The 26835-nt window shown below is 35.8% G+C and overlaps 1 protein-coding gene and 1 long non-coding RNA gene across 2 annotated transcripts in view; both read left to right on the forward strand.

Annotated features, from left to right (window-relative positions):
* LOC116585762 (butyrophilin subfamily 1 member A1-like) overlaps nucleotides 1–9659 on the forward strand; it is a 56765-nt gene extending 47106 nt beyond the window's left edge. Inside the window, exons 2-4 of the mRNA XM_032335023.1 lie at nucleotides 2980–3327; nucleotides 7895–8124; nucleotides 9651–9659. Of these exons, the coding sequence (XP_032190914.1) occupies nucleotides 2980–3327; nucleotides 7895–8124; nucleotides 9651–9659 (587 nt within the window). The remainder of the gene's footprint in view (nucleotides 1–2979; nucleotides 3328–7894; nucleotides 8125–9650) is intronic.
* A 2720-nt stretch (nucleotides 9660–12379) lies between these two features.
* The window catches only part of LOC116585530, a 28071-nt gene continuing 13615 nt past the window's right edge, over nucleotides 12380–26835 (forward strand). The window contains exon 1 of the long non-coding RNA XR_004283681.1: nucleotides 12380–12483. This is a non-coding gene — a long non-coding RNA (uncharacterized LOC116585530). The remainder of the gene's footprint in view (nucleotides 12484–26835) is intronic.

Raw genomic sequence — 26835 nt, forward strand, 5'->3', positions numbered from 1 at the left:
GAACAATACCGGTGGAATTTTGATCAGAATAGCATTAAAATTATAGATTGCTATAGGCAGTATAGACATTTTAACAAAGTTTATTCTTCCAATCCAAGAACACGGAATGATATTTCATCTTTTTGTGTCTTGTTCAATTTCTTTCATGAGTGTTCTGTAGTTCCTCAAGTACAGATCCTTTCCCTCTTTGGTTAGGTTTATTCCTGGGTATCTTATGATTCTTGGTGCTATAGGCAATGGAATCAATTCTCTAATTTCCCTTTCTGTATTTTCATTATTAGTGTATAAGAAAGCCACTGATTTCTGTACATTGACTTTGTATCCTGCCATGTTGCTGAATTGTTGTATGAGTTCTAGTAGTTTGGGGGTGGAGTATTTTGGGTTTTCCATATAAAGAATCATGTCATCTGCAAAGAGAGAGAGTTTGACTTCTTCACTACCAATTTGGATACCTTTTATTTCTCTTTGTTGTCTGCTTGCTGTTGCTAGGACTTCTAATACTATGTTGAACAAGAGTGGTGGCATAAAAACAGACACATAGACCAGTGGAACAGAGTAGAGAACCCAGATATGGACCATCAACTCTATGGTCAAATAATCTTTGAAAAAACAGGAAAAAATATACAGTTGGAAAAAGACAGTCTCTTCAATAAATGGTGCTGGGAAAAATGGGCAGCTATATGTAGAAGAATGAAACTCGACCATTCTCTTACACTGTACACAAAGATAAACTCAAAATGGATAATAGACCTCAATGTGAGACAGGAATCCATCAGAATCCTAGAGGAGAACATAGGCAGTAATCTCTTCGATATCAGCCACAGCAACTTCTTTCAAGATATGTCTCCAAAGGCAAAGGAAAAAAAAGCGAAAATGAAATTTTGGGACTTTATCAAAATCAAAAGCTTCTCCACAGCAAAGGAACCAGTCAAGAAAACAAAGAGGCAGCCCACAGAATGGGCGAAGATATTTGCAAATGACAGTACAAAAGGTTGATATCCAGGATCTATAAAAAACTCCTCAAATTCAATACACACAAAACAGACAAGCATATCAAAAAATGGGCAGAAGATATGGACAGACACTTCTCCAATGAAGACATACAAATGGCAATCAGAGACAGGAAAAAATGTTCATCATCGCTAGCCATTAGGGAGATTCAAATTAAAACCACATTGAGATATCACCTTACACCAATTTGAATGGCCAAAATTAGCAAGACAGAAAACAGCATGTGTTGGAGGGGATGTGGAGAAAGGGGAACCCTCTTCCACTGTTGGTGGGAATGCAAGTTGGTACAGCCTCTTTGGAAAACAGGGTGGAGATTCCTCAAGAAATTAAAAATAGAACTTCCCTATGACCCTGCTATTGCACTCCTGGGTATTTACTCCAAAGATACAGATGTAGTGAAATGAAGGGCCATCTCTACCCCAATGTTTATAGCCACACTCGCCAAACTGTGGAAAGAACCAAGATGCCCTTCAACGGATGAATGGATAAGGAAGATGTGGTCCATATACACTATGGAGTATTATGCCTCCATCAGAAAGGATGAATACCCAACTTTTGTAGCAACATGGATGGGAATGGAAGAGATTATGCTGAGTGAAATAAGTCAAGCAGAGAGAGTCAATTATCATATGGGTTCACTTATTTGTGGAGCATAACAAATAGCATGGAGGACATGGGGATATAGAGAGGTGAAGGGAGTTGGGGTAAATTGGAAGTGGAGGTGAACCATGAGAGACTATGGACTCTGAAATACAATCTGAGGGTTTAGAAGTGGCAGGGGGTGGAAGGTCAGGGTACCAGGTGGTGGGTATTATAGAGGGCACAGATTGCATGGGGTACTGGGGTGGTGCAAAAATAATGAATACTGTTATGCTGAAAATAAATAAAAAAATAAATTAAAAAAAATAAATAATAAAAACGTTAAAAAATACACAAAGAGATAAGAATGTTATCATTCTTTATGTTTGTATTTTAAAGTGATAGCCCTAGATCCTTATGAAAGAATTATTTGAACATGAATACTGGAAGAAAAGAACTTTGAATGATTTAAACCAGGAAAAATTTATTTTTTTTTAAGATTTGTATTTAATCTATGGTTGTTCATTATGTGTATATCATTGTTAAACATTAGAAAATTTATGTTGTATACAGGGTCTTACACTTATTTTCTAAATTAGGAAAATATATAAATAGTCCATTTTTTAACAGAAAAACTGCATTTCTAAAAGTTTCTCATTATATTTCATAATTAGTTATGTAAGATTTGATAACATGTTTTAAAGCTTGGAAATATTTGTTTGTTGCTTTTAGAATTCTCAGTTCATTTTCATCAGTACGTATTTATTTTTTTAAAGATTTTGTATATTTATTTATTTGTCAGAGAGAGAGAGATTAAGAGAGAGAGAGAGCACACCAGCTGGCAGAGTGGCAGGCAGAGGTGGAGAGAGAAGCAAGCTCCCTGCAGAACTGGATCCCAGTACTCTGGGATAAGGACCTTAGCTGATGGCAGCAGCTTAACTGACTGAGCCACACACGTGTCCCCATCATTAAGCATTTAAGGAGAATTTACTATTCACTCAATTTATTAATCACTGACCCAATAAATAATTATTGACTGATTCAATATTCCCATTTTTAAATGAAAATAATATTTTATATCACATAGAATGAATATAAAGCATAAAGAATGAGATTGATATAATTTGAATTCCAACCATAGGCAAAGGGAAAACCCAATTAAGTTTTTATTAAGATTATATGACTATTGTACATTGACATCATGTCCTCTACTATCTGGCTACACTTAAAGTGTATTGTGTATCCTTATTTTAGATCTGTTCATTAAATGGCTTACTGTCATTTAGCTTACTGTCAGTTAGCCTGGTTTACTTGCTAACTGATCAGATGGTCACAATGATGCCTGTCACAGTCTCAGTGATGATCCATTGTTTTTGAAATTATTTCCAGGACAATTCTATGTGATAGGACCCAGAGCACCAGTCATTGGCTTGGTTGGGGAAGAGGCGGTGTTGTCCTGCCAGCTCAGCCCATCAATGGATGCTCAGAACATGGAAGTGAAATGGTACCGTAATGATCCTTTTGGCCTGGTGCATCATTATAGTACTTCCCAGGTTGACATGGAGCAGCAGATGCCAGAATACCAAGGGAGAACAGAGTTCCTGAAGGAGAATATTACCAAAGGTCATGTTGCCTTAAGGATACGTCCCATCCAACTTTCAGATGGAGGGGAGTATGCATGTTTCTTTGAAAGCTCCACATATTACAATGATGCAACATTCCAAGTGTTGGTTACAGGTAAGTTTCTGCAAATTAAAACTCATACACAATTATTATTATTATTATTAGTGTTATTGTTATTTATTTTTGATCAGGAGTCTAAAGTATCCTTTAGATGGTTAAAGTTGGCTAAATCTATACATAAACTATGATGGAATATCAAGAAATTTAAATAAGTAAAATCATTCTAATCAGTCCATCCCAGCATTCTTTGGCTCTAGTAAAAATATATTTTCATCTTTTCTATGCCAACATCTTTACTTTGAAGGAAAGAAAGAACAGGGGTTATAGTAGGTATGATCTCAGAAGATTCAGTCCCAGAAATGTATCTTAGTCTCTATTCAGAAACACAGAATAAACTAAACAGAGGCAGAAAGAATCTCACCAGCCTGCTCTCAGGCTAGGTTTTTTGAACCTTGCTGCTGCCCATTCTGATAATAGTCCAATCAAATGTGGTGTTTCTGACTCCCAGTATGACATCCATATTTATTCAGATCCTTTCATAATTTGCCCCCTTAGATCTCACTCCTCTCAGATATTTTCCAAACAAACAAGACAAAATAAAACAAAACAATGTAACTGTACTGCCAGAATGAAAGTTAAGCATTCCAATTCAATCATGCAATGAGCGATAATCAGCATTTTCTCTATAAACTTTGTGAGACCTTATATTGAGCTCAGATGATAAGTTTCTCTATCCTCTCCTTTATAATGGACATTATGAGACATAAACCGAATCCATCAGATGGAGGCAATAATATTGCCTTCTTCCCAAAGACTGGGAAATTTTTCTCCTCCAGAACTCCCTTACCTGTTTCTAAATATTCCTACCTCCTATTTAGTAAAAATTCTGATTATGAACTAAGTAGCTGTAATCCATATTTACATACTAAAGGGTGGATGCTTATATAATTTTCATAAATTAAAAGAAGTTGTTGTGGAGAGATTTCCTTGCAAGTTTTAAACACCTTTTTGAGTCAGAGTTTTTGTTACCAGACACTTTGATTCACACATCCCCTAATAGTTTTTCTGCAGAGTAAAGGAGCAAATAGTTGCCTCCTTCTGTGATTCCTTCCTGGGTTTAGAGTAAATCTGCATCTTTAGGTAAGTAGACTGGGATTCCTCAGTGGAAGTCTCTATTGCATGCAAATGAGTGTCACTCCCATGGAGGCATTTAGCCAAGCACTAGGAATGAATGAGATCAATTATGTTTACCTATTCACTGAGTTTTGCCTTTAGAGCAGGGATCAGTCACTCTACTGTGGTAACTTCCAAAGCAACACTTCATGAATTCCTACAAACATTTCCTAAACCTTGGGTAAACCCATATTAGGAGGTCTGAATTTGAGAGCCAATTGTTACTGTTGCTTCTTGAATAAACAACATGCCATTTCTCAAGATCATCTCAATTTTATCTCAGACTTAACTTGTTATTTGTACAGTTATCCTATCACTAAATAGAAAACAACTTTCCAGTAGTTTTCCATTTTACCCCAGTTTCTTTAGAAGAATGCATTTCCTATCTTGAAGTTATTACCACAACTCTGGCATTGTGTTTCAGAATGAGTTTGTCATTAGCTGCAAAAATTGTTAGTTGACACACATCCTAGAATTTACTTTACAATCTCCTATATCTTCTAAATGAGGTTATCTGATACATCACTTTGTTGATTTTTCCAAATCATATGGAAGGGAAGTTGTATTTGCTACCTAAGCACAATTTTTTTAAATAAAACTAAGATATGTATATATGTACTGTATAGAATCTAATATAACAATAAAATTTTTTAAAAAGTAAAGATAAAAATAAACAAAAAATTCAGACATAAAAATAAATAAATAAAACTAAGATAAATCCTATGGTGATCTTAATTTGTACTATGGATATATATTACAAAAAAATAGTGATAAATTACACCCACCTATTTTACTAGGCCTAGAACATCCAAAGAAATTTTAACCAAACTTAACAAAAAATATCTCCTAAAAGCTAAGAAAGAAAATTGAAAGTTCTGATATTAGATGACATAACCTTATAATGATGATAAACACTATAGGTTTTCTCTCCTTGCCATGGTCATAAGACAATGAAAATCCAAGAGATTCAAAATGGGTAAAGAATGGTATTTAAGTCAGCCTGTGCTGTGTCAGAAGCCATGCTGGCCTCACGTATGCCAGTCAGAAACCCACATTAGTAGGAGAACCATGGTGACTTGATTTCCTCTCTTATTAGCTAACTTTTTTTTTCCACTTCAGCCCCTCAGTCTTGACTTGATAACTCAAGTTACATCACGAATGGCTAAGGCAACATTTGAAATACATGTTTAAATCCTCTAAAAATATCCATTCCCTCACCCCTATTTCCCACTGCTATTTTTAATTGAGGCTTAACCCACACAATGCATTTTACCAACAGACCACAAATTTAAAGAGGTGAAGAGAATGGTATAACTTGAAGTACAACATTACTTTTCTCTCTCCAAAAAATCAGATACTAATGAAACATTTATTGTGTTTCTACCAAAAAATAAAAAAAAGATTTATTGAATTTTGTCTTCAGAAAATACCCATCCATAATTGCATTTCTCTTCAAGTCCTAGAAGGTAGCCTGAATATGTGAAATGTAATGTGATGGCCTTTCAAATGTAAAGATCCTGGAAAATGAAAAAAATAATTTCTTTGTATTCTTAATTCATGAACTCTTTAAAGTGAATAATATTTATTACAACCCAGTAAGCAGTTTAATAGAGTAATTTTTATACCCATTACATGGGTTGAGACAATTTTTATCGTCATTTCACAAACAGGGAATGGAGGTATAGAGAGATTGGTCCGTTGGTGTTGCCAGCCAGTACAAATGTAACTTTTGAATCTAGAACTTATCCTCATAATCATGATTCTCCATTGATTCTCAAAGCTATTATATTCTGAAAATACTGTTTATCAGTACCAGCACTGGGAGACACCACTGTGCCAATGAAGTCATCCTTGGTGTAACATGTTATTTACTAACTCCTGGTGATTTGTCAGGGTCTGGCCTTCCATGCAGTATCAGATAACATTAGATAATTTTCTTTCACCAACTTAATAGAAGGACTGCCATAACAAATTACTGTAAATAAGATGGCCCAAAACAACAGAAGTGTACCTTCTCACAATTCTGGAGGACAGAGTCCACAATCAAGGTATCATCAGCATTATGGTCTCAGGGAAGCATCTGAGAAGAATGATTCCTTGCCTTTTCCAGGTTCTGGTAGCCCCAGGCATGACTTGTCTTATGCTGGAATCTCTACATTCTCTGCTGCAAACTTCACAGGGCCATTTTCCTGTGTCTCTGTGTCCAAATTTCTTTCTTATATAGACCACATTCACTTTGGATTATAAGCCACCCCAATCCTGGATAAATTCCTCTTTACTAATTACTTGTACAAAATGGTATCCAAATAAGTGCCAGGTATTGAAGGTTAGAACTAGAACATATCCTTTCAGAAGACACATTTCAACTCACAATAGGGCTAATTTGATCCCAGTAAATTTGATCTTTGTTGTTTTTGTTGTTACCACTGTATCAGTTACTCTACATAATACTGCGTGGAATGCTGCACTAATATCCACTGAACTACAGAAGACAGTAGCTTAAACCAGAGCTTCTTTATTCTGTGGTAAAGGCAGAAAGGAGCACAGAATCAGAAGAGTTGGCTAGACACTGTGCGGTTCGCACATTTCTTATCTGGATGTTTTCGCCACATCCATACAATCCACTGTTGAAGATGACTCACACTCTGAATTCTCCAGCCCTTGAGAAGGGAGAAAAAATGTAGAAAAGGAGTATCTCTTTACTTTGAGGGAAAGCATATACATCATTTTTATTTGAAACACACCATTGATATCTCAAAGTCACTTCTAATTTTAAGTCTGGAGTGTTGGAACATGTATTCTTAACCAGGGCTGATATATACACAGTTAAAATTTATATTGTTTCCCAAAGGGTTCTATCCAAAATGGTGGCTACTAACCACGTGTTAAATTGAAATTTAAATGTTTTTGATATACATTTGATTGATGTAAATATAAAATTCAGTTCCTAACAATATTTCAGGTACTTAGTAGTTACCTGTATCTAGTTTATCTGGACCACATTGATGTCAGTAACATTCCCAACATCATAAGTTCTTATAAAAAAATAACATCTTTAGAATTAGACATTAATAGATATTTGAGAATGACTAGTAACTTGCCTCAGAAAACCACCAACTAATGTGTGCCTTTAGCTTTTAGGTTCCAAGTGATTTGATGGATGTTTTTCTTCTCAACTTTAAGAATCATCAAATAAAATTACTCAGTGATGTTTCAAAGTAGGGGAGGTAAAAAGTAAGCAATTATTTCTGGCATGCTGGGCATTTGGGTACTTTATTAAATGTTGATACAGCTGGTTTCTTTTTTTCCAAAATTCTCTGTGACTAGTTTATTTTCTTAACTCCACTTTTATAAATAAGAAAATTGAGTTTCATAGAAGCTAGTTAAAATGTAAAATGGCAAGAAAACATTTGGAGATGTGTAATTTCTCTGTCTTTGGCTATTCTAGTCTCGGGTAGGGCCCCTCATATCCACATTGAACCTGGAAATAAAAAGGACTTTAAAGTGACCTGCATGTCCACGGGGTGGTATCCAGAGCCTGAGGTGCAATGGAGGAACCATCAAGGACTGCATCTGGCACCAGGCTCTGAGATAAAGACAATGGAAGGAAGTGGATTGTTTCATGTGGAATCATCTCTCACAGTGGACAAAAGTTCAAGAGCAGATGTGTCCTGTGTTGTAAGGAACACAATACTCAATGTTGAGAAGGAAGTGCATGTTTCCTTGGCAGGTCAGTTATCATTAGCAATATCATTGCTAATTAAGATTTATTTTTTATCATTATGTTAGTCACCATACAGTACGTCATTAGTTTTTGATGTAGTGTTTCATGATTCATTGTTTGTGTATAATACCCAGTGTTCCATGCAGTCTGTGCCCTCCTTAATAGGGATCACCAGGCTCACCCATCCCCCCACTCCCCTCCATTCTAAACTCCTCAGTTTGTTTTCTGGAGTCCTTGGTTTTTCATGGTTCATCTTTCCCTCTTGTTCCCCCCTTCATTTTTCCCTTCCTCTCCTAATGTTCTTCATGCCATTCCTTATATGCTGCAAATAAGGGAAATCATATGATAATTGACTTTCTCTGCTTGACTTATTTCACTTAGCATAATCTCCTCTATTCCCATCCATGTCAGTGCAAATGGTGGATACTCATCCTTTCTGATGGTTGAAGAATATTCCATTGTGTGTATGGACCATTCTTTATGCATTCATCTGCTGAAGGGCATCTTGGCTCCTTCCACAGTTTGGCCATTGTGGACATTGCTGCTATGAACGTCAGGGTGCAAATGTCCCTCTTTTTCACTATATCTGTATCATTGGGATAATTAAGATCTTGCTGACAAAGATCCATGACTGACACACCAAGAAGAATATTCTAGTTTATCCATTTGTGATTCTTAATGTGGAAGACTTGTAAAAATTCACATTTGGTCTTGTTTTGTATTCCTTTTTATGATAGAAATGTCATTGTTCTACTTTATAAAAATAAATATATGAATGCACAAAGGCATTCAAAGTGAGAAAACGAATTTTGATGAATATTTCAAAGTTCCTCCTAAACGTCTGAATCCACTGTCTAGGGAAAGCTACTTTTCACTACTTGGTGTTTTCTCCCATCTGTCAAATTGAATTTGAATTCTGGCAGAGCCATTTACTAGCTTCATGATCTTGGGTAACTATTGAGCTCTCTGTGCTCAGTTTCCATCTGTTATATATGGGTAATATTACTATCTACCTCATGAATTTTTTACATTAACAAAAATAATATCACAGGCAAAGAAGAGCTCAGACTTCAGTCTGTTCTTTATACCTACCGAAAGTGATCTTTCAAAGAAAGAGATTGCCCAAACTATCTCACTACTTACTGTATATGCAAATACCTTTATTTGAAGTATTTCACCCTATCAACAGCAACCCCCTCTCTCTCTCGTCCTTCCTATCTCTTCAGCTTCATTTTTCATCCCTGTCTTCCATGTCTCTAATTCTCCATATCCCACATAATTCTCTGAACATATTCAAACATGCAATACCCCTTGTAGCTTGTCATTGACACATTTGCTCTGCTTTTCTGTAACTGAGAGTTTCCTTCTCATCCCTCAATACTTTATCTTATCTTCCCATGAAATGGTCATCAAATTTTCTGTGTTCAGTGACCTCTTTACTCATACATTTTTGTGATTATATGTTTCACTATTTCCCCAGATAGAATAATAAACTCCTGAGGACATTTCATCATATTTCTATTATGTTTCCATTTCTTAGAAAATTACTGAGCCATAATATGGTTTCCTACAGTAGGTAAATATTTGTTTCACCTCCTATCAACAAGCAAAGTGTCATTTCTTTTTTTATTGTTTTCTTACTATTTTTAATTTAATTTTATTTTTCCAGTGTTCCAAGATTCATTGTTTGCACTACACCCAGTGCTCCATGCAATATGTGCCCTCTATAATGCTTTAGTTTGGGAAGTCACATTATTTTAAGATAATAAGGAAAACGAAGGACTGATATCTGAGATTTATAAAGAACTCCTCAAACTCAACACTCAAAAGACAGATAATCACGCCAAAAAATGGGCAGAGGCCATGAAGAGACACGTCTTCAAAGAAGACATACAAATGGCTAATAGACACATGAGAAAATGTTTATCATCATTAGCCATCAGGGAGATTCAAATCAAAAGGACATTGAGAGGAGGCAGCTGGGTGGCTCAGTGGGTTAAGCCTCTGCCTTTGGCTCAGTTCATGATCTCAGGGTCCTGAGATCGAGCCCCACATCAGGCTGTCTGCTCGGTGGGGAGTCTGCTTCCCCCTCTCTTTCTGCCTGCCTCTCTGCCTACTTGTGATCTCTCTCTCTCTGTCAAATAAATAAATAAAATCTTTTAAAAAAAGCACATTTAGATACCACCTTACACCAGTTACAATGGCCATAACTACAGTAAACAATACGTGTTGGGGAGGATGTGGAGTAAGGGGAACCCTCTTCCACTGTTTGTGGGAAGGCAAGTTGGTGCAGCCACTTTGGAGAGCAGTGTGGAGGTTGCTTAAGAAATTAAATATAGAGCTTCCCTATGACTCTGCAATTGCACTACTGGTTATTTATCCCAAAGATAGAGATGTAGTGAAAAGAAGGGCCATCTGTACCCCAATGTCTATAGCAACAATGACAACAATCGCCAAACTGTGGAAAGAGCCAAGATGACCTACAACAGACAAAGGATAAAGAAGACATGGTCCATATATACAATGGAGTACTATGCCTCCACCAGAAACATCAATACCCAACTTTTGTATCAACATGGACAGGACTGGAGGATATTATGCTGAGAGAAATGAGTCAGTTATCCTATGGTTTTTACTTACTTGTGGAGCATAATAAATAATATGGTGGACATTAGGACAAGGAAAGGAAAAGATAATGGGGGAAAATGGAGAGGAGATGAACCATGAGAGACTGTGGACCCTGAGAAACAGAGTTTTGGAAGGGAGGGGGTTAGGGGGATGAGCAAGTCTGATGGTGGGTACTAAGGAAAGCATGTATTGCATGGAGCTCTGGGTCTGGTGTATAAAAAATGAACCTTGAAACACTGAAAAAATAAAATAAAATTTAAAGAAATAAAAAATTAAATTTAAAAAAAAGCACACACACACACACACACACACAAACACAGATAATGAGGAAGAGAACTTGAGTTTGGGAATGTGAAAAAAGCAAACACACATACAAAATAGAGGATTTTTGTTCAACAACTTTAGTATTACAAAGAATAGAGGAATTTAGGAGTTTCTTACTGAGATTTTTATACCGAAGAAGTGAGTTGAAACATATAATAAGATATTATGAGTTGGGACAATATTATAATGCTCTTGAAAGTCTGAATGTAGGAGATAAATTTTTTTAAATATTTTAATATACTAATGGGTTTGAGATCACCAAATAAAAATTCTAGAGACATCTTGTTGAAATCTTAAATGAGGGTAGTCTCTGAAGGAATGTGTTCTTGACACCTCTTTTAAAATAAGTATTCATTAGAAAAATAAGAAAACAATAGTTATTAATTTTACTGATTAAAGTTGCCAGTTGGCAGATATCCCATAAAAAACCTTAAATTGAATTAAACATTTGTCTCTAAAACCTAGACTGTGAATCCCATTTGGCTTATTATCCAAGATGTCACAGTTTCTCCTTTAATCTTTAGAGAAGCTCCACATGCCTCTCACTCATTGACATATTTTCAAGATCACATATATATTTATGTAGAAAATAATTGGATAGAAAGAACACATGACAAAGACAGTTTGGGGAACCAAAGGTGAAAAATTGGAAACAAATATGAAAAGAAATACCTTATTGCATTTGTAGGTTTTTATTAATTATGACAGAATTATTTGTTACATAGAGTAATATTAATGTTGCTAAATCTTGATTGTAGGTACATAGATGTCTGATGCATTACTTGTATGTTTTCAGCGTATTAAAACATTATGATTTATAAAATAAAATTTCTGCATCTCCATACATTAGGAACAAGAAAGGGAATGGAAGCCACTTTAGCATTCCTGAATTCTGTAGAATTCCAGGGAAGGATAGGTGAGGCTTAGAATCTGGGGGTGCCTGGGTGGCTTGGTGGTTAAGTATCTGTCTTCAGCTCAGGTAATGATCCCAGGGTCCTGGGATTGAAACCTGCATTAGGCTCCTTGCTCAGTGGGGATCCTGCTTCTCCCTCTCCCACTCTCTCTGCTTCTATTCTCTTTCTCACTGCGTTGTTGTCACATAAATAAATAAAATCTTTAGGGAAAAAAAAAAGAATCTGTGTCATTTCTAGCAATGTCTCCTAAAAGAAAACTCTTGGGATCTGTTCACAGAAGCCAAGTCACTGTTACCAAGCTAGATACTTAATGAGACAATCTCTATTTTTCAGATTCCTTATTTCTTGAGGACTTTACCTGGATAGTGTGGTTGGTTGTTCTCCTGGTTCTCCTGGTCATCAGTGTAACCATCTGTGTTCTATTTCTGCGTGTTAGAAAAGCCAAAGGTAAATGAAACAACAAGAACAACAACAAACAACTCAAAGAAACCCAAGACAACAACAGCAAAAACTGTGGGGATTGGGTTCGTTTGTGGAAGAAGTACATTGTAATATTAACACCAAATTCATAATTGGTTTGTAGGGGGCCTTTAGCATTTCAAATTGGGAACAAGAAAAACTAATCAGAAAAAATATGTAAGTACATATTCAAAACTCTGAGCGTTTTTCAGAAAATAGAGGTTGTCTGGTTAAGGTCAATTATTTTCACGTAGTTTTGGGATCTAGATGAGGTGCAGTGGAGTGGAATCTAGAGACAAAGACCAAGAAAGAATTCTTGAAACATCTTTGATGCAAAATGGTGGTTTATTAAAGCACAGGAGCAAGACCCATGGGCAGAAAAAGCTGCTTCTCTGGGGTTTGTGAGGTGTGGCTGATTATATCTCTTGCGATTTGAGGAGTTAAGGAAAAAGAGTGGTCTAAAAGAACTTTCATGTATTAAAGAAGACACACAGGATACTGGTATTTTGCCATTTGTTAAGGTTGTTTTTCCTTTAAGTAAGTCATTAATAGTAAGATAGTTGGGAAATTCTTGCAAGAATGTCACACTCCTCCTATCATACATCCTTGTCAATGAACTTTAGGCTTAGAAGAAATTCAACTTTATTTACATTTTTCTCTGCCTCAGCCTCCCTCAATTTTATGGAGGGGAGGATGATATTAGGGTTTCAGGAATGGAGTTATGGACCTCTGAAAGTTAGGCTATTGATAAGAAAGCTTTTTCCTTGTAAATAACTGGGACATTTGTAGACTTAGAGAGACTCAGGTCTTTCAGGATTGTGATCTCTACCAGTTAAATGTATTTTTTTTTCTCTAGGGCAGCCTGGAGTGCCTAAGGAATATCACATATATCTCATAGGGGGAAGTGTGGGGTGTCAGCTTCTGCCTTGTCCTCAGCTAGCCTTCTGCTTCTTATCAATTTCATCAAGAAAAAAATGCACTTCATTTCTGATCTACACTTAAATTTGAGGGTTTAGAAACCAGATTATATCTCTGTTTGATTATGTGCTTGTTTATGTATCCAGAGGTAATACAATTCTCTGTGACATCATTTGTTAATTGAAGTTAGTTTTGCATCAGGATGGCATTTTCTGGTTTCAGAATGCATGTGTTCTTTCATGTATTTGGGGGGAATGTAATATAGAGCAGTATTCAGAACATTTCTTCATGAGCATAAGCAAGAAGACATTAAGAAGTTAAAGTTTTTACTAAGGCCATGACTCCCCATGATGGCCTTTCTCTGCAGGGGGTGAAATGTCTCATAGAAAGCCTGTTTCATCTGTCCTTTAAATTGATAATTTTTATCTAAGCAGGACTGACTACCATAGCCTGTGACACTTCCGTGCCTCACTTTTCAATGTTTCTGATGGGATCTTTAAACAAATGCTCTCCTTGGAACTAATAGAAGTATTCTAGATGGCATTATATTAGTTATTCCTATAGAGCTAAGATGTATATTGTTCTCCATTGATTGAATTTCCAGTATCTTAAGCATTACCTTCCTCCCACTTTACCTCAATTTGTGTTGAAAAGAATCAGGACAGTAATCAAAGGTAAAACTAAACAAGGAAACAAACAGTAATAGCAACTATAAAAATTCCCAGAGTATGAAGAGATGTATAGTGCTGTGTTAAAGTTCTACTCTCATCACCTACCGGTTCACACAAATGATTATACTTCATATCCCTAAATTAATGTACAATGTAGACTTTTCTCAAAATGTCCAATACTGAGGACATCTGTGTGGCTTAGTGGGTTAAGCCTCTGCCTTTGGCTCTAGTCTGATCTCAGAATCCAGGGATGGAGCCTGCAACAGGCTCTCCGCTCAGCAGGGAGTCTGCTTCTCTCTCTCTTTCTCTCTCCCTGCCTCTCTGCCTACTTGTGGTTTCTGTCTCTGTCAAATAAATAAATAAAATCTTTAAAAAATGCCCAATATTGTTTACTTGGTCAATATGAAAAAAATTGTTTTTTTTTCTAAAACCATTGGAAACATATTTTTCAAGGTAGAAAAAGAGGATTTATTAACTAGAGGGTCATAAATCAAAACTTAAGGACATTACTGGGTATTCTTTGAAAAAATTGACTAAGTGGCTAATTATTTGAAAGATTTACATAATTTACAACTCAGCTGTCATTGCTTATTATCAATACACTAATTCAGTCAATAATTGCTTTGTTTAATCAAAAAGATTAAAACAAATTTTAATTTGAAAAATAATTGCTGATTATACTAGAATTAAAATGAAAAACAATAAAAAGTATAGTTGACGAACAATATTATATTACTTTCAGGTATACAGCATAGTGATTCAATAAACTCCATACATTATGCTTGGTTCACAAAGTGTAGCTATCATCTTTCACTATGCAATTATTCTAATACCAGAGATTATATTTTCTATGTTGCATCTATCATCCACATGATTTACTCATTTCATAATGGGAAGCCTGTACCTCCCACTTCCTTTCACCCTTTCACCCCCAACCCCTGCAACCACCAGTGTGTTCACTGTATTTATGGATCTGGTTCCATTTTATTTATTTTGTTTTTTAACATTCTGCATAAAAGTGCAACCATAGGCTTTGTTTTGTCTGACATCTCACTTATCTTAACATCCTCTAAGCTCATCCATGTTGTTGCAAATATCAAGATCACATTCTTTCTCTGGCTGAATAAATACAAATCCATTGTCATATATATATACAAATATATATATGTATATGTATATATTTGTGAGACAGATATCTAGATATCTATCTCATATCTATGTATATAGATATATCTATATATAGATGATACAGATCTATATATATATAAGATATATAAATATAGATATAGATCTATGTATACAAACATAGATAAATATATAGATATCTAGATATCTATCTCACATATAAATATCTATATAACTCACATAACTAGATATAGATATAGATATAAATATAGATATCTATGTATCTATCTCACATATTATTTGTTCTTTCATCTGTGAAGGACACTTCTTAGGTCACTTCCAGATCTTGGGTTTTGTAAATAATACTGCAATAAACTTAAGGGAACCCTTATGTTTCTGAACTAATGTTTCCATTTCTGGAGGTTAAATACCCAGTAGTGGAACTACTGAATTGTCAAGGATTTCTCTTTTTAATTTCCTTTTTAAAAATTAAATTTTATTTTTTCAGTGTCCCAAGATTCATGCTTTATGCACCACACCCAGTGCTCCATGCAATATATGCCACCACCTTTTTAATTTCCTAAATAAACCCCCTGCTCTTTTCCACATTGTCTGCAATAGCTTAGATTCCCATCGCAGTATGTGAGAATTCCCTTTTCTCCACATCCTTGCTAACACTTAGTATTTATTATATTTTTGATAATAGTCATTGTGACAGGTATCAGAAGATATCTCTTGGTTTTGACTCACATTTCACTGGTAATAAGCTATGTTGACCATTTTCACCTGTGTCTGTTGGCCATCTATATAGATTTTTGAAAATCATCTAATCAGGTCCTTTGCACATTTTCAAATGAATTACAGTTGGGTTTTGTTTTGTTTTGTTTATTTTTTATTTATTTTCAGCATAACAGCATTCATTATTTTTGCACCACACCCAGTGCTCCATGAAATCCATGCCCTCTATCATACCCACCACCTGGTACGCTGACCTCCCACCCCCCACCCCTTCAAAACCCCCAGATTGTTTTTTAGAGTCCATAGTCTCTCATGGTTCACCTCCCCTTCCCATTTTCCCCAACTCCCTTCTCCTCTCTATATCCCCATGTCCTCCATGCTATTTGTTATGCTCCACAAATAAGTGAAACCATATAATTGACTATCTCTGCTTGACTTATTTCACTCAGCATTATCTCTTCCAGTCCCGTCTATGTTGCTACAAAAGTTGGGTATTCGTCATTTCTGATGGAGGCATAATACTCCATAGTGTATATGGACCACATCTTCCTTATCCATTCGTCCATTGAAGGGCATTTTTGTTTGTTTGTTTTGCTTTTCTTCTGTTTTTGGTTTTGAGTTGTATATGTTTTATATATTTTGGATGTTAAAGTCTTACCAGATATCAATACAAGTCTCTTTTCCCATTAAGTAGTTTGTGTTTTTGTTTTGTTTTGTTGATAATTTCCTTCACTGCATAAAGGCTTTTCTTTAAGGATTTAAGGGTGTTTATTTTTGTTTGTTTGTTTTTTAAGATTTCATTTACCTATCTGAGAAAGAGAGAAAGAGAGAGAGACAGTGAGCTGAAGGGAGAGGGATAGAGAATCTGAAGCAGACCCCATGCTGAACACAGAGTCTGTTGTAGTAACTGATCTCACTACCACAAAATTATGATTTGAACCTAAACCAAAAGACTGATGCTTAACAGACTGAACTTAGCCACCATTGTGTAAGGTTTTTAAGTTGGTCCAGTCCCAGTAGTTTGGTTTTTGTTTGCTTCCCTTGCCGGCACAGACATATACATACAGATGTTGCTAAGAACAATGTCATAGAGGGGCACCTAGCACCTTGTGTCAGCCTCTGTGCTTAGGAAAGAATCTGCTTGAAATTCTCTCGATTTCTCTCCTTCTGCCCCTCCCCTGCTCATGCTCTCTCTCTCTCTCTCACTTTCTTTCTCTCTCATTGAACAAATAAAACTAATAATCATATACATATATATATATATATGAACAATGTCAAAAAGACTTGCCTATGTTTTCTTCCTATAGCTTTATGAGTTCAGATCTCAGTCCTTAAACCATTTTTGTTTCTGTGTAGGGTTTAATGAAGTGTATCAGTTTTATTATTTTGCATGTAGTTATCTAGTTTACATAGGACCATTAATTAATTTATTTATAAGATTTTTATTTATTTATTTGACAGACAGATCACAACTAGGCAGAGAGGCAGTCAGAGAGAGAGAGAGAGGAGAAAGGAGGCTCCCCACTGAGCAGAGACCCCAATGTGGGGCTCGATCCCAGGATCCTGGGATCATGACCTGAGCCGAGGGCAGAGGCTTTAACCCACTGAGTCACCCAGGCACCCCAACATAGGACCATTTATTGAAGAGAATTTATCTTCCCCGTGTACATGCTTGCCTTCTTTAATTGACCATATAAGCATGGGTTTATATTTGGTATCCCTGTTTAATTCCATTTACTGTGTGTCTATTTTCTGTGCCAGTAACATACTGCTTTAATTATAATAGATTTGTGGTATATATTTTTCTTTCTCACCATTGCTTTGGATATTCAAGGCCTTTTGTGTTTCTATACACATTGGACAATTATTTGTTTTAGTTATGAGAAAACTGTTATTGGTATTTTGATAAGGATTACCTTGAATCTGTAGCTTTATTGGGGTAGTTTGGATGTTTTAACATTATAAATTCTTCCACTCTATCTGCATGGAATATCTTTCTATTCGTCTTTGTCATCTAAATTCCTTTAGTTGATATTTTATAATTTTCAGAGTATAGGTCATTTAACTTCTTGGAGAAGTTGAAACCCAGATATTTTGTTTTTCTCATGAAATTTTAAAGAGATTTTAAATTTTTTTTCTTCTGCTTCATTTTTAGTGTATAGAAAATCAAATTATTTCTTTATATTAATTTTGTATCATGCAAATTTACTGAATTTATTAATTCTAAGAGCTTCTCAGTGGAGTCTTTAGAGTTTTCTATGTATAATACTATGTCTCTCTCAAGATGTTATAGTTTTCTTTTTTCCTTATGGATTCGGATGCATTTGTTTCTTTGCACAGGATTATACAGTGATAGGATTATGATTTCCAGTACTATTTTGAATAAATGTGGCAGAGTAGACATTCTTCTCTTGTTACTGTTTTTGGAGGAAAAGCTCTCAACTTGTCACCATTAAGTATGATGTTAACTGTGGGTTTGTCATATATGATGTTAATTGCCTAGGGGTATATTCCCTCTAAAAGCATTTTGTTGAAATTTTTTAAGGATGAAAAACTTGAAATTATGTCAACTTGTATTTTCTGCATCTATGAAGATGATTATATATGTTTTTATCCTTTATTCTATTAATGTGGTATTTCACACTGGCTTGTGGATAATGAACCATCTTTGCATTACCCAAAGAAACACACTTGATGATGATGAATGATCATTTCAAAGTATTGTTGAATGTGGTGTTTTAATATTTTGTTGAGAATTTTTATCTATGTTCATCAGGAATACTGACCTGCTTTTTTTTTTTTTGGATTTACTTTAGTGTCTTTGGTTTTAGTATCAAGGAAAAGTTGGCCTCAAGGAATGTATTTAGAAAGTTTCCTTCCTCTTATATTTCTTGGAATAGCTTGAGGAGAATCAGTATTAACTTAAATTTTGGGTGGAATTCATTTGTGACTCCATCTGTTCCTTAATTTTGTATTGTTTTAGTTAAATTTTTACATATGTATGTGTGTATGCTTGTATGCATGTATTTTTAAATTTTATTTCTTCAGTGTTCCAAGATTGATTTTTTTTACACCACAACCAGTACTCCATGCAATATATGTCCTTCTTAATAAACCCACTACCAATCTCATCCACACCCCACCCCCATTCACTCTAAAACTCTCACTTTGTTTCTCAGACTCCAGTCTCTCATGATTTGTCTCCCCCCTTTGATTTCCCCAACTCACTTCTCATCCCCATCTCCCAATGTCCTCCTTGTTATTCCTTATGCAGAACAAGTAAGTGAAACCGTATGATAATTTACTCTTTCTCTTTGATTTATTTAACTCAGCAAAATCTCTTCCATTCCAGTCCATGTTGATACAAAAGTTGAGTATTCATCCTTTCTGATGGAGGCATAATACTTCAGAGTCTATATGGACCATGCCTCCTTTATCCATTCATCTTGATTCTTTCCACAGTTTGGTGACTGTGGCCATTGATGCTATGAACATTGGGGTACAGAAGGCCCTTATTTTCACTTCACCTGTATCTTTGGGGTAAATCCCCAATAGTGCAAGTTCAGGGTCATTAGATAACTCTATATTTAATTTCTAAAGGTATCTCCACATTGTTTTCCAAAGTGACTGCACCAACTTGCATTCCCACCAACAGTGTAAGAGAGTTGCCCTTTTTCCAAATCCTCTACAACATATGTTATTTACTGTCTTGTTAATTTTGGCCATTCTAACTGGTGTAAGATGGTATATCAATGTGGTTTTTATTTGAGTCTCCCTTATGGCTAATGATGATGAACAATTTTCATGTGCCTCTCAGGTATTTGTACGTCTTCTTTGGAAAAGTGTCTGTTCATGTCTTCTGCCCATTTTTTTGAAATGATTATCTGTTTTGTGTGTAGTTTGAATTGGAGGGGTTCTTTATAGATTTTGGATATCAGCCCTTTGCCTGTAGTGTGATTTGCAAATATTTTCTCTGATTCCATGGATTACCTCTTTGTTTTGTTGAGAGTTTCCTCTGCTGTGGCAAAATCTTTTATCTTGATAAAGTCCCAAAAGTTTATTTTTGCTTTTGTTTTATTTGCCTTTGGAAGCATATCTTGAAAGACGTTTCTGTGGCCAATGTCGGAGAGGTTACTGCCTATGTTCTCCTCTAGGATTTTGATAGATTACTGTCTCACACTGAGGTCTTTTATGCATTTAGGGTTTATCTTTGTCTATGGTGTAAGACAATGTTTGAGTTTCCTTCTTCTACACATTGCTTTTCAATTTTCACAGCAGCAATTATTGAAGAGACTTTTTTCCACTCTATATTTTTTCCTTTTATGTCAAAGATTATTTGACCATAGAGTAGAAGATCCCTTTTGGACTCTCTAATCTGTTACACTGGTTTATGTGTCTGTTTTTTTGCACCAGTACCATGTTGTCTTGGTGATCACAGCTTTGTAGTAATTATTGAAATCAGGCAATGTGATGTTCCCAGCTTTGTGTTTCTTTTTCAGCATTTATTTAGGAATTCAGAGTCTTTTCTGTTTCCATACAAATTTTAGAACTGTTTGTTCCAGCTCTTTGAAAAATGATGGAGGAACTTTGATTAAGATGGCATTGAAAGCATAGATGGTTCTAGGCAGTATAAACATTTTATCAATGTTTATTCTTCTGATCCCTGAGCATGGAACACTTTTCCATTTTTTTGTGTCTTCAATTTCTTTCATGAGTCTTCTTATTTCCTCAAGTATAGATCCTTTACTTCCTTGGTTAAGTGTATTCCCAGGTATGTTATGGGTCTTGGTGCTATAATAATTTGAATCAATTCTCCAATTTCCCTTTCTATATTTTCATTGTTAGTGTGTAAGTAAGCAATGGATTTCTGTACATTGATTTTGTATGTTGCCACATTACTGAATTGCTCTATGAGTTCTAGTACTTGAGGGGTGGAATCTTTTGGGTATTCTATATAAAGTCTCAATTCATCTGTGAAGTGAGAGAGTTTGACTTCTTCATTGCCAATTTGAATACCTTTTATTTCTTTTTGTTGCCTGATTGCTGATGCTAGGGCTTCTAGTACTATATTGAGCAACAGAGGCATGAGTTGATATCCTTGTCGTGTTCCTGATCTCAAAGGGAAGGCTGTTTTTTTTCCCCCATTTAGGATGATATTTGCTGTGGGTTTTTTGTAGATAGCTTTTATGAAGTTGAGGAATGTTCCTTCTATACCTATACTTTGAAGCATTTTAATCAGGATGGATGTTGTATCCTGTCAAATGCTTTTTCTGCATCAACTGAGAGGACAATGTCATTTTCTCTCTTCTCTTATTGATCTGTTCTATCACATTAATTGATTTGTGAGTGTTGAACAACTCTTGCATATAGGGGATAAATTCCAACTGGTCATAGTGTATAATCTTTTTAATGGACTGTTAGATTGTATTAGTTAGGATCTTGTTGAGAATCTTAGTATCCATATTAAACAGACATATTGGTCTGAAGATCTCTTTTTTGGTTGTTTCTTTGCCTGTTTGGGCGATTAGGGGAATTCTGGCTTCATAAAAAGAGTCTGGAAGTTTTCGTTTTGCTTCTATTTTTCGAAACAGCTTCAGGAGAATAAGTATTATTTCTTTTTTGAATTTTAGACAGAATTACCCAGGGGATCCATCAGGTCCTGTGCTCTTGTTTTGGGGGAGGTTTTTGATCACTGCTTCTATCTTGTTACTAGATATTGGTATGTGAGGTTTCAATTCCTTCCTGATTCAGTTTTGAAAGTTTATAGGTTTCCAGGAATGATTCCATTTCATCTAGGTTGCTTATTTTTATATAAATGTTGATAATTTCTGATGATCATTTCTTTTCCCTTGGTGTTAGTTGTGATCTCTCCCTTTTCATTCATAGTTGGATTAATTTGGGTCCTTTCTTTTTTATTCAGATTAGTTTGGCCCATGTTTTATTGATCTTATTGATTCTTTCATAGAACCACTTCTGGTTTTTTTGATGTGTCCTACTGTATCTCTAGTTTTTATCTTATTGATCTCTGCTCTAATCTTGATTATTTCCCATCTTGTGTGTTGGGTTGACTTAATTTGATGTTGATTCTCCAGTTTTTTAATGTGTAAAGAGAGTTGGTGTATTCTGGATTTTTCTTTTTCTTTTCTTTTTTTTTTTTTTTTAGTGAGCCTTGGATGGCTTTGTATTTCTCCCTTAGGACTGCCTTTGTTGTATCCCATAGGCTATGGGCCAGAGTGTCTTCATTCTCATTGGTTTCCATGGATTTTTAAAGTTATTCTTTGATTTCCTTATTGATACAAACATTCTTAAGCAGGGTTGATTTTACATTCCAAGTGTTTGAATTCCTCCCAAACTTGCTCTTGTGCTTGAGTTCCAGTTTCAAAGCATTATGGTCTGAGAATATGCAGAGAATAACTCAATCTTTTCATATTGGTTGAACCCTGATTTGTGACCCAGTACATGTTCTATTCTGGAGAAAATTCCATGTGTGCTGGAAAAGAATGAGTATTCTGTTGTTTTAGGATGATATGTTATGTATATCTAAGAGGTCCATCTGGTTCAATGTGTCATTCAATGCTCCTGTTTATTTATTTTCTGTTTGGATGATCTGTGTGTTTCTGTGAATGTCATGTTAACATCCCCTTCTATTAATATATTACTCTCAATATGACTCTTTGTTTTGATTAACATTTGTCTTATGTAGTTGGTGGCTCCCCTTTTGGGGGCATAAATATTTACAATTGTTAGATCTTCTTGGTGGCTAGACCATTTCAGAATAATGTATTTTACTTCTTTCTTTCTGAATACATTCTTTAGTTTAAAATCTAATTTCTCTGGGTGAGAGTCACTAACCCAGCTTTCTTTTCATGTCCATGGACATGAAAGATTCTTCTCCATCCCTTCACATTCAGTCTGAATGTCTCCTTAGGTACAAAATGGGTCTCTTGTAGACAATATTTGGATAGGTCCTGTCGTTTTATCCAATCTGTAACCCTGTGCTGTTTTATTTGAGCATTTAGGCCATTCACATTGAGAGTGATTATTGAAAGATATGTTTTTATTGACATCATGTTGCCTTTGAAGACCTTGTTTCTATAGAGAATTTCTACAGAAATTCTGCAAATTTCTGTTCTATGTCACTCTTGGGTTCTTTTTATTTTTTTTTATAGAACCCCTTAATATTTCTTAAAGTGCCAGATTCATGGTCATATACTCTTTTAAACGTTTCCATTCTTGAAAGCTCTTTATCTTTCCATCCATTCTGAATGTCAACCTTGTTGGATAAAGTATTCTTGGCTGCATGTTCTTTTCACCTAGTGCCCTGAATACGTCTTGTCAGCTCTTTCTGGCATTCCAGCTTTCTGTGAATAGGTCTGATGTTATTCTGATGGACCTTCCTCTGTATGTAAGGAATCTCTTCACCCTAGCTGCTCTCTAAAACTGTTGTCTCAAATTATGATTCATCAGTCTCACAATCAAGTGTCTTGTGGTCTTTCTATATTTGTTGATCTTGAGGGGTGATCTTTCAGCCTCTAGGAAACAAATGTTGGTTCCATTCCGCAGACTGGTAAGATTTTCATGGAGAATTTGTTCAAATATATTTTCTAGTCTTCTTTTTTTCTCCTCCCCCTCGGGGGGGGATAATAATTATTCCCAATAATTCTGATGTTAGAATGTTTCCTGGTGTCATTTATTTCCCTAATTCTGTTTTCATGCCTTCTTAGCTGTTTGTTCCAGGCCTCCTCCTGTTCTCTATGATTTTGTGCTCTAGATCACTAATTCTATATTCTGCCTCAGTTACCCTAGCTGTTTGAATATTTAGGTTACATTGGAACTCATTGATAACATTTTTAACTTCTTTCCGGGCTGCTCTCACTCTGCCCTTAGATATTCTATATTGTCACTAATGGTTTTCTCCAACCTAGCCATTGCCTGGGTAATTTTTACCCTGAATTCCCTTTCTGACACACTGTTTATGTCTATATCCAATAGCTCTGAAGGAAAGGGCACCGTCTCTGAATTTTTCCTCTTTTGGGTGTTTATCTTCCTAGTCATTTTGGTGAGAGGTTGTTGAGGGGATTTATAGCTGAATATATCAACTGCCATCGAGGCAAGCTTCACACTGGAATGCTTCTGAGCAATCAGAATTCACCACCAAAAAAAAAAAAAAAAAAAAAAAAAAAAGAAAAAGAAAAAAGAGAGAGCAAGAAAAAAAAAAGACAGAATGGGCCCCCAAATTAAGATTCATAAGGTATACAAACAAAAATGGGTAAACAAAAAGATAGACAAAAGTAAATGACAAGATAAAAGAAAAAAGAAAAATGAACCCAGCCGATATGAACCCCAAGGATAAGAGTTTTATAATACCCAAACAAAAAACAAATACACAGAAATACTGACAGAAGAAAAAGGTGGAAGGGTGGTTATAAATCCTCCAACTGGGTGAGGAAGGTTATTTTGATTCTTTCTGTGTGTCCTGATAACCTTGGTAAAAGACTCAAATTTCCAGAGATAAAGGGAGATTAAAACTTGTTTATATTATAGGGGCAGTATTAGTTAGCAAATAGGATTACTTTGAAGCTCATATCTATGTGCATATTAAAAAAATATATAAAGGGAAAATAAAAACACACGTATATGTATGAAAAAAATCAAGTTAAAAGGTTATTATGGAATATGCTATATTAACCCTCTAGTTGTAATGGTTAAAAAAAAAAAAAAAAACTAAGTAGGTTTAAAAAAAGTAGGCCTAAAAAACCAAGTAGGCTCAAAAAATTAAAAGGAACAAGAATAGTGAGAATGAATTAAAAATAAAAGTTCTATCTATGAATTATACTGATTTTAGGACAATAACCAGAGCTTAATATATTGTTTTCCCTGATATTGAGGTTTTACAGCTGTATGGTGACCCTGAAGTGGTTGTCCTCTCCTTCTTTTGGCTGACTTTCTGTGGGAGGGGCTTCCCGGGTTGTTTTTCAGTTAGTCTTGCTTGGGTTTAGTCCTCTTGCCCTCTATCAAGGGGCTGGGCTCTCTGGAAACCAGTTTTTCAGGCTTTTGTTCTCTGGAGGTTTTGTGTTTTTCTTCCCTCCCCCCCTTTAGTTGTTTATTATGGCTTTTCAGAAGTTTAGTGGAAAGCAAACTGGACCCAGACCTCTGTCTCAGAGAGAACCTTCAGTCTGCTCCCCTCTGGGTGGTCCAGAATACACCGACTCCCCTCTGCAAACTCCGCTGAGCTATGAAACCTCCCACAGGCAGAGGAGGTCTCCAGCGACCATCTCAGGGGATGCCAGAAGTGTCTACTTGTCTCTGCACCCCCATACTACTAAAACTGTGAGTGATATTTGTCCAAGGAGCATTTTTCAGATGGCTGCCTTTGCTGGGACTGCTGGGGTCCAGACATGAGGTTGCCACCATGGGTGATTGCACTGGCCCCAGCTAGGAGAGTCCAGACCCTTGATTGGTCCTATCTCAAGGGTAGAGCTTTCTCAGGCACTGGCAGGAAGTGGGTAAGACCCTGGTCATGCAGTACACAGAAGTTCAAGGGAACACAGGCTGGTTTTGTCACCAGACTTGCTCCTGGAGGGGCAGCAGTGTTCCCAGGTGAGTTGTGGTGCAAGCCACGCAACCCCACAGGCTCCATCACACTCTCTCTGGGACAGGTGGTCATAGGTGATGGCTGTTCTGGGACCATGTGTTTAGGCCTATGCCTATTACCCCCTGATTCCACCAATGGCCACTTAAGATCTTTTGCTCTTTTTGAGTGCTTTTAACCAGAATCCAAGTTAATTCTGGTTATCAGAGCACTCTCATATTGGGTTATTACTTTCCAGTGGGATGCTTCTGGTGACTCCCTCCCTCTTCTATTTATGCTCTGATATCAATCCAATCATGCCTACTCTGTTTTATTGCTCGACTGGAGTCTTCTGCCCCACTAGAGACCTAGAACTATATAATCCTACATTTCAGGATGATTTCATGGGTGTTCAGAGTGTTTTGGTAGAAAACTAGCTCTTTTTAGGGGACGATTGAAACAGGGTCTCCTACTTCTCTGCCATCTTGCCCCTACTCAGCATATAGGTTTTCATAATATTTTCCTATAATTGCATTTCTGTAGTGTCCTTCATTATTTCTCCTCTCATTTGTGATTTCATTTATCTGTGTTATTTCTGTTATATTTTTGATAAGTCTGACTTCTCAATTTCATTTATTTTTCTTTTTTTCAAAGAACCAGTTTCTCTTTCATTGTTCCACTGTTTTGTTTGTGTGCGTGCGCGTGTGTGTGTGTGTGTGTATAATTTATTTTTGATACTAACTGCAATTACTTACTTACTACAGGACTTAGGCTTTGCTTTTTGTTATTTTCCAAGTTAATTTCAATGTATGGTTAAGTTTTTTTATTTGAGTTTTTTTTTTTTTTGGTTCTTTTGTTAATTCTTGCTTTATATTTCCTCTTGTGATCAATTTTGTTGTATTCTAAAGGTTTTGAAATTCTGCATGTTCATTTTTATTTGTATTTATTTATTTATTTATTTATTTATAATTTCTTCTTTGATCTGCTTGACCCATTCATTCTTTAGTAACATGTAGTTTACATTCATGTGTTTGTGGTCTTTCGATTATTCCCCCCCTGTGGTTAACGTCAACTTCCATACCTCTGTGGTCATAAAAGATGCGTGGTATGATGTCTCTCTTTTTATACTTGTTGAACTCTGATTTGTGATCTAGTATGTGATTTCTGGAGAAAGTCCCATATGTATTTGAGTAGAATGTGTACTCTGCTGCCTTAAGATATGTGCATTAAGTCCATGTAGTCCAGTTGTCATCCCAAGCCATTATTTCTTTGTTGATATTCTGCTTGGATGATTTGTCCATTGATAGAAGAAGTGTG

This window comes from Mustela erminea, chromosome 3 (assembly GCF_009829155.1).
Source record: "Mustela erminea isolate mMusErm1 chromosome 3, mMusErm1.Pri, whole genome shotgun sequence".
NCBI lineage: Eukaryota > Metazoa > Chordata > Mammalia > Carnivora > Mustelidae > Mustela > Mustela erminea.